The sequence below is a fragment of the Micromesistius poutassou genome, assembly GCF_964030765.1.
Source record: "Micromesistius poutassou genome assembly, chromosome: 19".
Taxonomy (NCBI): domain Eukaryota; kingdom Metazoa; phylum Chordata; class Actinopteri; order Gadiformes; family Gadidae; genus Micromesistius; species Micromesistius poutassou.
The window spans coordinates 2879430-2894131 of NC_140289.1; the positions used below are offsets into that span (position 1 = coordinate 2879430).

At 48.2% G+C, this 14702-nt stretch overlaps 2 protein-coding genes across 2 annotated transcripts; one reads left to right on the top strand and one right to left on the bottom strand.

The window, feature by feature from the left end:
- Positions 1–237: 237 nt before the first annotated feature.
- Positions 238–5498, bottom strand: wdcp (WD repeat and coiled coil containing). The gene is made up of 4 exons (XM_084483677.1): positions 5468–5498; positions 2820–4959; positions 1963–2083; positions 238–1097 (listed from the first exon to the last, which is right to left on the bottom strand). The coding sequence occupies exons 2-4, from the start codon at positions 4956–4958 to the stop codon at positions 778–780; spliced, it is 2580 nt and encodes an 859-aa protein (XP_084339803.1). The 5' UTR covers position 4959; positions 5468–5498; the 3' UTR covers positions 238–777.
- A 376-nt stretch (positions 5499–5874) lies between these two features.
- On the top strand, positions 5875–13956 carry fkbp1b (FKBP prolyl isomerase 1B). The gene is made up of 4 exons (XM_084483554.1): positions 5875–6063; positions 7463–7510; positions 12458–12570; positions 13070–13956. Exons 1-4 carry the CDS (start codon positions 6027–6029, stop codon positions 13196–13198), a joined length of 327 nt encoding a protein of 108 aa, XP_084339680.1. The 5' UTR covers positions 5875–6026; the 3' UTR covers positions 13199–13956.
- The last annotated feature ends 746 nt before the right edge of the window (positions 13957–14702 follow it).

A 14702-nucleotide genomic window follows, 5' to 3' on the forward strand; every position in this document is an offset into this window, starting at 1 on the left:
GCGAAACGATGCGCGTATGAGCCGTTTCTCTTGAGTCGAGCGCCCTCTAGTGGTGTATTACAGCATGTAGATGCAGTGTCAACACAAACCACACAAAAACAGGTTTAGTGCTATGATATGATGTGTGAATCAAGGTCACATTAGCATGGGTATACAAGTATACTTTATGGAAATAAGTAGTACACATTTCTAATTTCTCAGAGGAAATAAATATAATACTGCACATATAGAGCAAATAATTTATTTAAATTCTGTAATATAAGCCTTTAATCCTGATAGATTTAAGATGTTCAATTACCGGCTCATGATTGCTGTACAGCAATGGCACCCAAAATGGCATTTTCATCTACGTTGCAAATGGGCCTTAAAATATAAAAATAATTCTAGGTTTAATTATCTTCTGCTAAAATAATCATAAACTATAAAAAGGTCAAACTTACTGCATATCAGCCTGATTGGCTTGTTATTGTAATCCCTCGACATTCAAGTAGGTTTTGGTTTCAAAGCATCCCACATGTAAACGTTACATTTGTAGAAAGCACGGCACACCAGTACAAAAATAAATCACGAAGAAAGTGAAACCATCAACGTAGCTCTGCTTTGAAATCGACGCATCCATTCGGAGCCAATGCTCTTCGATTATTGCTAAATTGGTCTTCTTATAATACATGCATGAGGTTAGGCTTGTTTTGTTTTTGAAGTTCCATTCCGTAGTATAAATACGGTTGACGGGACTTGTCGAGATTTCCGACAGAGTCCCGACGGTTATCCTGGTTTCTACGTGGAGGCTTCCGGTGTCACGGGGATGGAGCTGTGGCTCTGGCTGGGGCTGGGAGTAAGGGTCGGGCTCGGGGTGGTGGTGGGAGTGGGAGTGGGAGTGGGGGTGGGGGACGACGGGCCAGGGATTGGAGGCGGAGGTGCGGGCAGGGTCGGGGGCGGGGCCATGACCAGGGCGGGTGGGCCGGGGGTGTCCGGGCTCCCGGGCGTCAGGAGCGGGGTCTTCCTGAGGGCGTTCCGCACGGTGACCTCGTCCCGGGACTTGAAGGTCAGCGGTATGAAGCCGCTGGCGTCGGCCACCAACACGACCCACAGCGGCCCTGGAACCACAGAAGAACAAGTTGATGGAACAAGTTGACAACACCGGGCGATCCTGGGTGGGCGTTGGGCGTTTGCCTTACATGTTGGGCGTTGAGCGACACCGCAGGCATGTGTATGAATGGGTGTATGATGAATGGGTGTATGAATGGGTGAATGTGAGCCAGTCATTGTGAAGAACTTTGATTGGCCACAGGGTGGATTTTCTTGTGGTCCAGAAAACAACTGTAGTACCACAACAAATGCCACATTCATTAAATACACAATACAATACACCACATGTTTAGTACCAACTCTTTTATAGCCGCCAAGGGAAAAACAAAATTAATGTAGCGCAAGTTGTAAAAACAACAACAGTGCGTGTGGGAAGAGGAAGAGGTAAAGTCCCATCTGTTCAGACTTTATAATCCAGGCTAGGCTAATCTGTAATCACTTCCAATTATAGCATATACACACACGCCAACGTAGCAAAAGGGGAAGAGTGCGCTTCTCATCGTCTATTGTTCTTCTTCCAGGTTTTCAAAATCCCACACTGTTGATGTAAACACACTGTCAGCTGATCTCGAATGTAAACCTGACCCCCCCCCCCCACACACACACACACACACACACACACACACACACACACACACACACACACACACACACACACACACACACACACACACACACACACACACACACACACACACACACACACACACACAGTTCTGTGCCGTCTCCCCCACCAGATGTTCCGCTAGATCGTACCACCGCTGGATCCCGCTGGAAGTGACATCCATCCAGGAGTGACACACACCCGTGTAGGCTCACCGCAAGAGTACAAAGAAGAAGAACAACAACGACGACGACGAGGACGAGACATACCGTACACCATCTCCACCGTGGTGAGGTTGAAGAGGTCATGGAGGGCGCTCAGGCGCAGCTTCCCCTCGCACAGCAGCACGGGCCTGCGCTCGTCCGTGAAAACGTTCTCCGACAGTTGCTTCTGTTGAAGAACCAGACGCAGTCACAGATTCAGAGCAGCGCGGTACAGTGTGTAGGGGCAGGACGGTGTAGGGCTAGGGTGTGGGACCCCCTGTCCAATAGGTGCTGGGTCCCCCCCCCCCACCCTGTGCCCGCTTGCTCATAATCTTGCCTCTGTATTCACTGCATTTCATGTCATTTTGGATTATAAGCGGCTGATAAATGCTGCAATAGTAAAGTGTAAATCATGAATGAAATTTCATTTAAAACTCTCTTTTTTGATGTATCCTTTTTGTAGTCAAACAACTTGATCAACTAGCCCCCTGCTATGGACTCCTGGCCATGCTAAATTATTCCAACAGATACATGTTCTACCACAGATATTCATTTTGCAGTCGGTAAGTGTTCTTCTGTAGTCGACTCATCCCTCCAGAGCGACCTCAGACAAAGCTAGCAGACGCTCACTTCGCCAACTCCATTAAGTGAGGACTTTCCTCCGGCTAATCCCTGAAGAGAAAGTAGCAGTGGAAGGAGGATTAGAGCTGTTTAAGCCGCCCTGCCTGTCTTTGGAGCAGCTAATATAAGAACAGCAGGGAAATCTTTTCCTCACCACCACCACCAACAAATCCGAAAGAACACATGGACACCATATGTGTATCGTGATCTAAACGCCCGCTACCACCTCGACTGTATACACAACGTCTCAAAAACAAACAAACACTACACTCTCCCTCTCTCTCTCTCTCTCTCACACACACCTGACACGTGACGTTGACGTACGGCGGTTCGTACGCGGCGGGGTACGCGGCGGCGGCGGCGGCGGCGATGGCCTTCTTCCCGTTCTGGGCGTAGTCTCGTATCTCCACCACGCACTGCTGCACGTCGGAGAAGCGCGCAAACAGCCGCTCCATGTTCTCCACCAGCTGCTCCAGCCCCCGCTCGCGCCCCGCCGCCGACCCACACCTGTCTGCCACGGGCGTCGTTGGCGTGGCCGACCGGGGCGGCGGCGGCAGCGGCTTGTCGGGGCCGTCGTGGCGCGGCGCCGGGGAGCTGGCTCGGCCCGAGTCCCGGTTAAATGTCAGGGCCGGGCCCGCGGGTGCGGGGGTTGCGGGGGTTGCGGTAGCGGCGGCGGCGGCTGCGGCGAGAGCGGCGTTGGCGTGCATGCGGCCCACGATGTGAGACTCCATGTCAGAGTTGTCGGCGGTGATGGAGGAGCTGCTGGAGGCGGCGGAGACGTTGGCCCGGCTGGTCACGGGGCTGGCCTCCCCGCTCTGCCCCGCCGCCGCCGCCACCTCCTCCACCAGCTTATGCCTGCTGCTGATGCTACTGCTGCTACTGCTGCCGCTGCTGCCCGGGCACTGCACCACCGCCCCGCCCGGCAGCACCAGATCCTTTATCCCCTGGCCCAGGCGCTCGATGCTGGGCATGAGGTCAGAGTGCCGCCTAATCCTCTCGTAGGGGAGCTGGGGAGCCGGGGAATCGGGGGTGCGGCGGCGCAAGGCGGGCGACGAGACGCAGGCCGGGGCCAGGTCGGCCGCGGTGTCGTTGCTCGGCACGAGGTCCCTCGCCACGAGGCGAAGCACGTACTTCTCTGTGTTGGAGGAGGAGGACGAGGACGAGGAGGAGGAGGAGGAGGGGAGGAAGACGGCGTCCCCGGCGCTCTTCAGCCGGCCCACCATGAGCAGCAGCAGCTTGTCGCTCAGGAACCACGCGCCCTTGGGCCGCTCGTTCTTCTGCAGGGAGATCTGCTGCACGTTGGGCACCGCCGACGCCGTGATGCAGTACACCAGCACCATGCTGCAGGCGTTGGACGCCACCGCCACCGTGGTGCCGCGCGGGTCGAAGGCCACGATGTCCGGCACCAGGATGCCCGGGACGCTCACCTTGCGGCTGGTGGTCACCTTGCGCTCGTAGGTGACCAGGGTGAGGTGCGACGAGTCCTGGCCCGAGCCCGTCACCGCCGCGTCCCGCCGCGTCAGGTTCAGCAGCGGGCTGGGGTCCGAGCGGCGGTGGCGGGCCAGCAGCTGGGTCAGGTCCACGGGGCCTGAGGAGGCCAGGGAGGAGCACGCCGTCTCCAGGAACCGCCGCCTGGACGACTCCGGCCCGGCGCCGCCGCCGCCGTCGCCGCTGCCGCAGGCGTCCTGAGGGTGGCCGTGGCGGGTGGGCGCGTCGCGGACCGGCATCTCGAACGCCATGCCGGCGTTGAGGCCGCACAGCTTGTCCAGCGGCAGCTCCGTCGCCACGGCGACCTGAGACTCGCCCGTGGGCTGGACGGCGCAGACGTTGCCGCCCACGTCGAACACGGGGCAGAAGGCGCACGGCAGCAGGCTCTTGTCGACGTCGTTCCACATGAACGAGTGCAGGTCGCCGCCCATGGCCACCACCAGCCGCGCGCCGTCCTTGGTCCAGCAGGCGCAGTGGACGGCCCCCGACGCGCAGATGTCCGCCTTCACCCGGCGGTTGTCCACCCGCACCGAGAACAGCACGGAGGCGTCACGCTTGGTCAGCACCGCCAGGATGTCCTGCTTGGGGTGCCACACGCAGCCCTGGGAGAGCAGGGGGAAGGGCTCGCTCATCTCGCACGTCTGGGTGCACAGCAGCTTGTTGGGCTCCTGGGCGCTGAGCTGCAGCTGCCACACGGTGATGTGCTTCTTGTGTTGGACGGCGAGGAGCGCCGGGGAGCCCTTGCAGCACAGCGGGCTCCAGAAGAGGCCGAAGACGTGCTCGAACTGCCCGATGACGTTGCTGTCGCCGAATTTCACCTCGCCGCTGACATAGAAGATGGACGTGAGGCAGACCTGCTTTCCGTCCGTCCATGCGATCCCGTGTACGGGGTGGATGGCCTGGTGGAGGGCGTTCAGCCCCGTCTTCAGGAGCTTCGCCTTGCCCAGCTCCATCCTAAACAAGAAGTTGTCAGTTGAGTTATAACGTGAAGACTCAAAACACAACTCACTCAGAAGTCATGGAGTAGAGATAGACCGTATCCGATCGGAAGAGGGGTCGTCTTGCTGCTGAGCGCCCTGGCTACGGCTATAGCCGTACACAGACTAGCAATAGAAGACGACTTGTCCCCTTCAATGTGCGTGACTTAATCCCCTGTCCATGAGGGAGGAATGGAGGTCAAGAGCTGATTACCTTCGTGACGCAGATCCCACACACTTAGCAGCGACTCAAACGCGAGGCAGGTATTCCCCCACCTGGCAGCCCTGTGGTTTGATGTATTCAGCCCGTTAGGTGAACACATCAAAGCCAAGTGACTCATGTTACTACCGTGTCGCAACTCCCAAAAAGATATGATGTAAGACAATGATGTGTGTCGGTGTGTTTTGATTGTGAAAAAAAGTGTTAACAGTGAAATATAAAAATAAATATGATGTTTGCATTGGTCAGTTACTAGGTGCGTTACCTTGTTTTTTTTTCCCGCGGCCAACTCACGTTTTGCCACTGTTTACTTCTCTTAACCCGGAAACAAACTGAGACCGAATGGACTTGTGGGAAATGAAGTCCATTAAACTACACGATTTTTTTTATTTTACTTTAGTCCACATGGGAGCACTGTTTAGCTGCAGTGTTTGGTTTGGCTGCTGGGGTTGGGCTGAAATGTGGAGTACAATCTGGGTCTAAATGTTTTTGGATAATACAAAAGAATGTATTAGATCACATGTAACGGTGAACAGTACACAATACAACAAATTAAAACAAGTAGGCCTATCGAGTCTCTTGGAGTACAACAGGAGGACAATGATGATATTTGAGGGGGTGGGATGGGGGTGCGCGCGGGGGGGGGTTATACATCTCTATCCGACAGTTTAATGACCACATCTTGGGTTGGCACAGTGCAGTGTATGCTGGTGGTCGCTGAATGCATGCTCCCTCCGTGTTGAGCCCGTTAAGTGGCTGCAGCATTAGATTAGCACTCTGAATAGACTCCATGCTTTAGGAACCACGACTCATTTAATGCAGTAATGGGTGTGGAAGTGGAATCGATATCCCCCGGAGATGGTATGTAGATTTTTACGTGTTTGTGTGCGGTGGCCAATGCCATCGTCGGTCTGTGATTGTTAACACAACGTCAGTGCGCATTTGCATCCTACAAGGAATGTTTACTTATCATGTTAAATATAGATATCCCAGATCGTGTGGGTCGGTGGTGTTGGTTTCAGTAACACCTCGTTTCTGTTGTCATCCTCCTCGCTTGACCCGACTTATTTTTCTAGATCTCTCCACTCACTCCTGCCGCTTTCACATCAGTGGGGGTGTCATGTGTGCTTTGTGTGTTTTGTAAATAAGCATTAATGACATGTATTATACATTCAAGGGCGGTAGGTATAACAACGGGACACACAACGGCGTTGTTACATTAAAAGGTTTCCATAGGACTGAGCCCCATCGCTTCGGTGGTGAATGCGTGCAGCCGATCATGTGTCTTGCTTAAGTAGTTACAAATGGAAACACGAGGGTTACATCTTAAAGCGTATGCGAGGGGAACGTCAACGGATGGTCGACACAGTGATCGTCCACTCTGCTGATAGAAACGCACCACAAGGATGGTCTGAAGCAGCCAAACCAAGTCCATATGAGGAATAGTGTTTCATTTACATGTAAATGCAACATCGATTTTGTCATTTTGACGGAAAATATGCACTTGAATCATGTTTTTTTATTGAAATTACACAATCCCCATTAATAAATTATGAGGTGGCGACGCAATTATTTTGTGTGGTCCCGACATGTATAGTGTATTGATGACTCATCAATCAAATAGCATCAATAAAAGGTCATACAGCTCTGGTAGGGGTGCAGCATAGGCCCAGTCCGGGAAGACAGACGGATCGTCTGGCCCCCTCCCGTTCAGACAGATTTCCAGTAGACCTGCAATGAAATGAGGAGCATGAAGTACCGTAACTACTACCTCTCTCCATTAATCCCACAGCAGATGGAGTACTTTGGTGGCAACCGCTTGGACTACCAATTAAAAGCTATAGTAAAGCTCGATCGATTCTGGTATCAGCCAGACACAGACAGTGACGTTGTCTAGACAGGGACTATGGGCATCTGTGTGGGACAGGCAGGCGTTGCACATCATGCACACGACACATGTTTCGTATACATGTATAATACACAAACGCACTGTCAGGAATTTGATAGTCCTCTGTTCTCAAGGCTGCTAATTCAATGGTCTCTACACGCAAAAGTAATACTAGAAGGTAGGCCTACTTTGCAGCCTTCCACATACCACTCCATGAGGAGGATTTAACATTGGTGCCAAGAACACGTTGTGAGACTTAATCCCGCAGTTATAGACGAGGTTATAAGATTAACAACGTTCTGAGTCGTGGAAACACACAATAACACATTCTTCCGTTTGTTTTTTTCTGTCCCGTTTCACCCCCTTTCACAGGAAGAACATTTCCAAAGAAGGGCCAGACGTGTGTGGTGCATTACATAGGTAACGACTGCAGAGATACACTGGTCTCACCCAAAATCATCCACACCTCACCAGCTTTTGCTGTCTGCTTGGTTACTTTCAAATCTAGTCTTTTAGCAGTCACTTATCCAGTGTGATTTACAAGAATGGGTGATACAAAATTATAGTATAGAATCAAAATTGCATAAAATACCCCAAAATATTGTTTATTTTGATATACTTATAGTTTCATTTTGAGATACATGTATTGAGAATACATCTACGATATAAAAGCGTGGTTTGAATTCAACTTTTGAGCAACAAAATAAGCACTTGCACATAGTAAATTCCTGGGGAAATGTGTCTTTAATAATATATGGAGCTCCACTGGATGTTTATTGAAATATGCCGTGGTTTAAGTTGTGCAAATTGTTTGCCTGTGTTTGCGTGCTCTGCATTTTCATGTCTCGTGTGTTTTCATGTCCGCTCTAAAAATGTTTTTAATGAAAAGGCATCGAGCCACCATTTAAATGCTAATACATACGCACGCACACACCCGTGCACATACCGCTTGGAGGGCGAGGCATTAAAGGGGCTGTTTGGGAAAACACATTTCTATCCCTTGGGCATGGGAGTCATGACAAGTAGGTCAGACAGAACGTCAACAAAAGGCAGGTTTCTGATTATTCATCTTGCGGGAGCCCATCCCAGGCCTCGGTACATTGTCATCGTCCCCCCCAGACGAGATAAGCTCCGTTTACCTCACCCATGGGGATATGGTCGTGCTTAAAGTGTTCAACTCCCAAATGAAAAGAACCACGTTCGAGCCCAAACGTCCACAGCCTATGGGCTTCATGCTCCTTAACGACATGTATCTCAATGCAGCTCAATGTCACTGAAGATAAATTACTTCATAGTTGTACATGGTCGTAAATAGTAGTGAGCTTGCTTGTAAGTGGTTGTGTTTTTTGTGTTGTGTTGGGCGTTGGTCGGCAGGCTACCCTTCGCCAAGAACGGCAATGTAGCAAAACAGGTTTTCATGAGGCCTCCGGTCTTTGGATTATTAATATCTTTAAGATTTTATAATCCTATTACATTATTATTGATTGCGTCATGCTCAGGGAGTAATCAACGGTAATCAAAGGTTGTACCTAATAAGTAATTAATAAGTTTTATGTACTGTTTATTCATCTTGCAAATGCTTTTATCCAAAGCAACTTTAAAGTTAATTCCGATGCACGTCTTTAAGCAGCGGGTCAGGGTGGGTAAGGCATTTGGCTCAAGGTAGGCGAGTGCAACTCAAACACTTCTTAAACATTGTTTCCAAGAGGCAGCAGAAGGGTAGGTAGGGTCGCGTTCCGTATTCATAACTCCTACATATCAATGGAGTTTCCTTAATCAACCCTAATAGGTGACATTAACAAACCCACGCAACACTGTACTCGGACCCCTGCCATGTCTGAGTATCACTCTCAACCGCAGACATTCAAAGCATGCAGAGTACACACACCCTCACACACACACACACACACACACACACACACACACACACACACACACACACACACACAGTAGATGGCGTGTAACGTGTAATGACCTTGGAGATGCTGCAAGCTCTTGTGCGGTTGCAGAAGGAGTGTTGCATCCGCTGTGGATACTCAAATTAGCTCAGGCAGTCAACGCCATAAGCCTACACCCCCTCTTAGGTGCCCAGTGGACATGGTACCCACGTGAACCTTTCGCTCCAACGTAAAGTTAACGTAAAGTCGCATTACTTTATTCGGCTCCAGTTGCTATATAATTCTATGTTTTGTATTTAAGGTGTTCCTTTGTGCCCTGATTTGATGTCAACAATATTAGCCCTGTTTTTAATGGAAAGTCTTAAGACTTTCAGGAATTTGGGCATATATATGGGCATATATATCAGGGAAAGGGTCATGTTCTCCTGCATGGTGGATCATACTTCCTCCACCTTCAGCTTTAGGATAAAGATATATTATATTCCTTATAAAGCAAGGAAAAAGCAATTGATCCTCATTAGCAAGGGGTTAGGGACTCCTAGTTGTGAAAACAACAGAGAGGTTACCACAGACAACACGAGGGGATCCAAACGTTACAATCGACGTCATGGCTAAATGAGGACACTGCTCCTTACCATGTTTGACCTCTTCCTTGTCTTGGCGGGTGAAATGTGATGAAGCAGAGAGACTCACCGCAGCACTTTGGCGGGTCTGAGTGTCGCACGGAAATAGACCGGGAAACACGGGGTCTGTCGTTCAGGAGATAGCCAAGTCTCGGCTTCTGCAGGGTAGAAGGCCTGGTGTTATGCAATGGGGCCGTGGGAGTCTAGCTCTAGGGTCTAGGTCTCTCACTCTTCTCTAATCTGTCAGCAGTGAGGAGCGAGGGAGACAGCCGGAGGAAGGAGTGTTCAGCATTCATGTCTGTCACCAAGTGGTGTTTGACAATCTGATGTGCGAACTCTAAGGTGTTCTGGTGATGCAATTCTATAGCAAAATCGTAGGGTTGTTCAAGTTGTGCTGCCTGAACCTGTGCAAAGAATACATGCTAAAGTAGATTAGCGTGTGCTTTTCTTCAATTTGTCATTGAAGAAATCTGTGAAAGATTTGTTAGCACAAACAGACCTATTTCAATGCGCTGTTCACTCTTGTTCGAACCAGCTAATACAAGCGTTGAGATCACAGTCATGGTACCCATCTGAAACTAAGTAGATATTCTAGACAATGCTAAACACACACACACACATACACACACACACACACACACACACACACACACACACACACACACACACTGACACAAACACACACTCACTCATGAATATAGTTAAATCACATGCACTGGATTAAGACTACGATGGTTGGCGTTGGCGGTGTACTGCATGTTTGTATTGTGTGTCTGTCCTGGGGAAAGTGAAGGAAAGTATGTGGGTGGGATTTTAACAACTGATTGACATTTGACCTTTGCAGCCCCCAATTAGGCCCTCACCCAGCTCCCAGCTTACCATACTTCTAGCTCTTGGCCCTGGGTCTCCCACGTTGGGTGAATTGAGTCGGTTGAGGGGGATTGGAAAGTCCAATGTCTTTTCTGGCTATACCACAGTTTCAGCTTTATTCAGACATCTCAATCCGTTTTTGCAAACATTTTTACTTTGGCACGTTTATGTAGGAACGTGCCGCCGACAGCTAGCCTTGCACAAACACTATCCGGTTTCACCTGCGCGTGGGCCAGAGCAGCTAGCCGACGTAGCCGGACACCGAGCCGTAGCTACAGTGAGCAGGGTAAAAATAGCCTTGTGGCTAACTGCACTGCTCCACCGCTGTATAGCAACACAGCTCTGAGCCGGGTAACACTCTCTCACACCCCTCAGGACAGAGTCAGGGAGTGGACCCGGCAGGAAAGGGAGTGAACCGTGAGCATTAGATTATCACAGAGACGGACAGATAGACTTAGCACCACCCCTTTACATAGCCCCAGGCCAGGGAACATAATGATAAGATTGTCGGCTATTGGTTGTGGGGCGTAGTCTAGTCTAGTAGTCTACTCTAGTCCCCGAGAAGGGTTTGTGTGTCAATGTTGGTCAATCCCAAACTCCCAAATCGTCAACCCCAAGAGGTATGAGCATAAAGATTCGAGCAGGGTATTTTTAGGAGAGGCTTGTCTCGTCGTTGCTCTGCAATGAAGGGAAACGGCCTCAATGCAAGGCCGAGATGCAACGTTGGATGCGAGGGCGATGTGCTCATAGAAACTATCCCACAACTAGCTTATGTAAGATACAATCAACGCTAATCTAATATCTGACCATCTCGCTCATAGGATGTAGTATTCACAGTGAATCCTAGCAGGTGCAAATGGTCTTGCTATGCATGAATGAACTCGCTGACTCCAGAACTGGAACATTACCAGACCACTGATATCTGGCCGACAGGGGTTCTGCGAAGCTGACTAAGTTTAGTTGGATTGAAACGGGAGAGGCCGTACAGTATCAGTCTGGTGTCACCGTAACTCTAATTCTAACTCTAATACTAATTCTGAGCTGTTGCTTTATTTTTGTGTGACCGTTTAATACACACACCTTTCCATTCCATTGTGGAGATGGATGAATAACTGACTTGTCTCATTGTTGCTTCCTTATGAGACTTCAAAGATGGAGGCTGTGGTTTGTGAGCTGAATTTAAACCCGAGGTCTGATGACTACACGGAATGTTATCTCACTCCTCATGACACAGAAAATATCATAGCTCAACTTTTCCCTCCCCTCCATCTCTCTCTCTCTCTCTCTCTCTCTCTCTCTCTCTCTCTCTCTCTCTTTCTCTCTTCTGCCTTTCCTTGACCCCAGACTAACTGTATTTGTTGTCTCTCTCTCCATTAACGTCTGGCAGACACACTAACTTAGCCCCTAATGGGGTTTATCATTGCTGAACACGATAAGAGTAGCTCGGTACTGCGCAGTACTGCGGTATCCCTTCCCCCGTTTGGTCCTCCTTTATGTTTTTTTTCAGCATACCGTTGTAGGAATGGCCTATTTAACTTTGGGGTGGGGGTGGGGATGGGGGGGAAATAATCTTAACGGAACTAGGCCACTGCTTCCTGTGCCATGTTTCCATTCTTCACTCAGGTCATTTGAAAACAAGACCCGGGGTCTTGATATGAGACGGATGTGAAATGGATTCCTATTTAGGAAGAGAGCCCATTTAATAATACAATTTTTAAAGATTAGTCTTTGATCGGGGAAAAACTGTATGCCAAAACTTTATGCCATGGACCTTTTTGACATGGACCTGAAATCGACTGAAGTGCTGAAGGCAAATAATATAGTTAAATGTACAGTGACATTAACCTTGTACAATGTACTAACACAGTGATATTTTATTCAAATACTTATAATTACATTTCCATTTAAACATTTGATGACGCTCTATTGTACCGGTTGTGTTGGTCTGTAATTCTATGACTTGTCTTGTGGTGCAGGTATGCTGCAAAACGGAAAGAAGTTTGACTCTTCCCGAGACAGAAACAAGCCCTTCAAATTTAAGATTGGACGGCAGGAAGTCATCAAGGGCTGGGAGGATGGAGTGGCTCAGGTAAGGAGGAGCAGCATCACATGTCTTACAGCTTAGGTTTGTCATTTGTTAATGCATTCAGGTCAAGTTCAAGGCAGTTCAGGTTTACCTGTCTCGCATCTAATCACCGCTACACTCTCTGTGGCCGTGTAAATGTAGTATGCTTGGGGATCCAATCGATTACCTTAATCAAACTAAGGCTTTCACATGATAATGAATAGTGATTTTTTTAAACGACAAAGATCAGTTCATTAGTGTTGCATCATGTCAACGTACAGATTTTTTTATGTTTAGATTTTTAATCATCTTTTTATTTGGGATGGGTATACAACAATCAACAAACTACACAGAATGTCCGTATATCCCTTCCCTCCACCAACATGCATACATACATGCATATCTGCATACATAGGCCTACATGCATGCACATATACAACACACACAAAAAAAAACCCTATGTTACGTACAGCGTACTGAATGACCCATGAAGTACTGCTCTCCTCTCTCTTCCTTCTCCTAGATGAGCCTGGGCCAGAGGGCAAGGATCACCTGCACGCCAGACATGGCGTACGGGGCCACAGGCCACCCCGGGGTCATACCCCCCAACGCCACTCTCCTCTTTGACGTGGAGCTCCTCAAGCTGGAGTAGCGATGACCGATAGGGGTCAAAGGTCAAATGCCTAAAGGTCTACTAGTGGGAGATGGAAATGAGGGGGCTGCATTTGGCATAATCTATTCCCCAAAGGGATGTCACTTGTCACCAGGGTTGCTGCCTCCCACCTCATCGCCACGACCCCCCCACAGCTACTGTTCTCTCTGTCCTTCGATTTCAAGCCATCCTCTCTCTGGACCCATGATTCAAGTGTCTACAGCCTGCTTTGTTGTCGCCACTGTACTGTTAGAAACTGCGATGAAGATGCCGCTATTTCTTCCTTTGCCCTTTTTTTCTCAGGAAAAAGGGCATTTCTTTTGGTCTTATTGTTTATGTCAGTTGGTTGACCCGTGTGCTGTTTTTGCTTTATTTTATTGAATGTACTATTATACTTTTATACTGTCAGTACAGATGCACCTGACCTGAAGTCACACTACACTACAATACAGAAATGTATAGTGCATTGCCTAACAGTCTTCTCATGCAGAGGATGGGTACATTACAAAAGTACAAAGCTACTCTCTATTTCAACTGGGTGTCACTGGCCACTCTGCATTGATTGCCACTTTGATCCAATGTTTGTCCTGCTGATTGCTAATGAATTATACTTTCTTTAACGTATTTTATATCCCTCTAAAGTCTTGACTGCAATCGTGCTGCATATTGAATCCAAATCCAATATTGTACATAACTCAATTGAGACATGGCAACAATGGTTGTTTGTTTTCAACACATTAAATATGCTTCTTACTGTCTTGAGTCTAGATTATCTGTGTGTGTGTGTGTGTGTGTGTGTGTGTGTGTGTGTATGTGTGTGTGTGTGTGTGTGTGTGTGTGTGTGTGTGTGTGTGTGTGTGTGTGTGTGTGTGTGTGTGTGTGTGTGTGTGTGTGTGTGCGCGCGCGCGTGCGTGTGTTTGTTGGTGATGTGAACTATGAGTAGGCCAAGTACTTCTGTGCCAAAGGCAAGGGGTGAAATCGCCACCTGGTGGTAAAACGTGACACATTTAATAGAAATAAAAAAAATTGAATAACAACAAAGACTAATAGTTTAGATTATAATTTGGTAGTTGTAGTATTTTGACGGACATTATAACGATTGTATAAAAAGTAAACAAATAACTTTTTTTTATCTCTTCCTACAACGAAAAGGCAAGAAGAGAGACTGGAAATCAGTTCATTTTGGTACTTCTAATTAGAAGTACCAAAATGAACTGATTATTATGCCAAAAGCTATTAATTTAATAAAGATAATTCTAAATAGTAACAACAACTGTTTAACATCAAATGAACTGGAATAGAAAATATATTTTTAGAATGCCGTTATAGACATGTTTGATATCTAAAATATTTTTTTCTAATAAAATGTGACATTATTTCAGTTAAGAGAGTGTCACATGTAGATATTAATAATATCATATTATATCACTATTACGATGTCTGGATGCCCAAAATGTTGTTTTTATTTACTTCCGGTGTCATCGGTCAAAGGGTGCAGAATGAT

Coding starts and splice junctions, on each gene's coding strand:
- wdcp (XM_084483677.1), bottom strand. CDS start 4,958: ATGGAGCTGGGCAAGGCGAAGCTCCTGAAGACGGGGCTGAACGCCCTC. Junction 2,084..2,819: donor ACGTCAACGTCACGTGTCAG/GTGTGTGTGAGA, acceptor GTTCTTCAACAG/AAGCAACTGTCGGAGAACGT. Junction 1,098..1,962: donor CACGGTGGAGATGGTGTACG/GTATGTCTCGTC, acceptor CTGTGGTTCCAG/GGCCGCTGTGGGTCGTGTTG.
- fkbp1b (XM_084483554.1), top strand. CDS start 6,027: ATGGGTGTGGAAGTGGAATCGATATCCCCCGGAGATG. Junction 6,064..7,462: donor ATCGATATCCCCCGGAGATG/GTATGTAGATTT, acceptor CCCCTTTCACAG/GAAGAACATTTCCAAAGAAG. Junction 7,511..12,457: donor GTGTGTGGTGCATTACATAG/GTAACGACTGCA, acceptor CTTGTGGTGCAG/GTATGCTGCAAAACGGAAAG.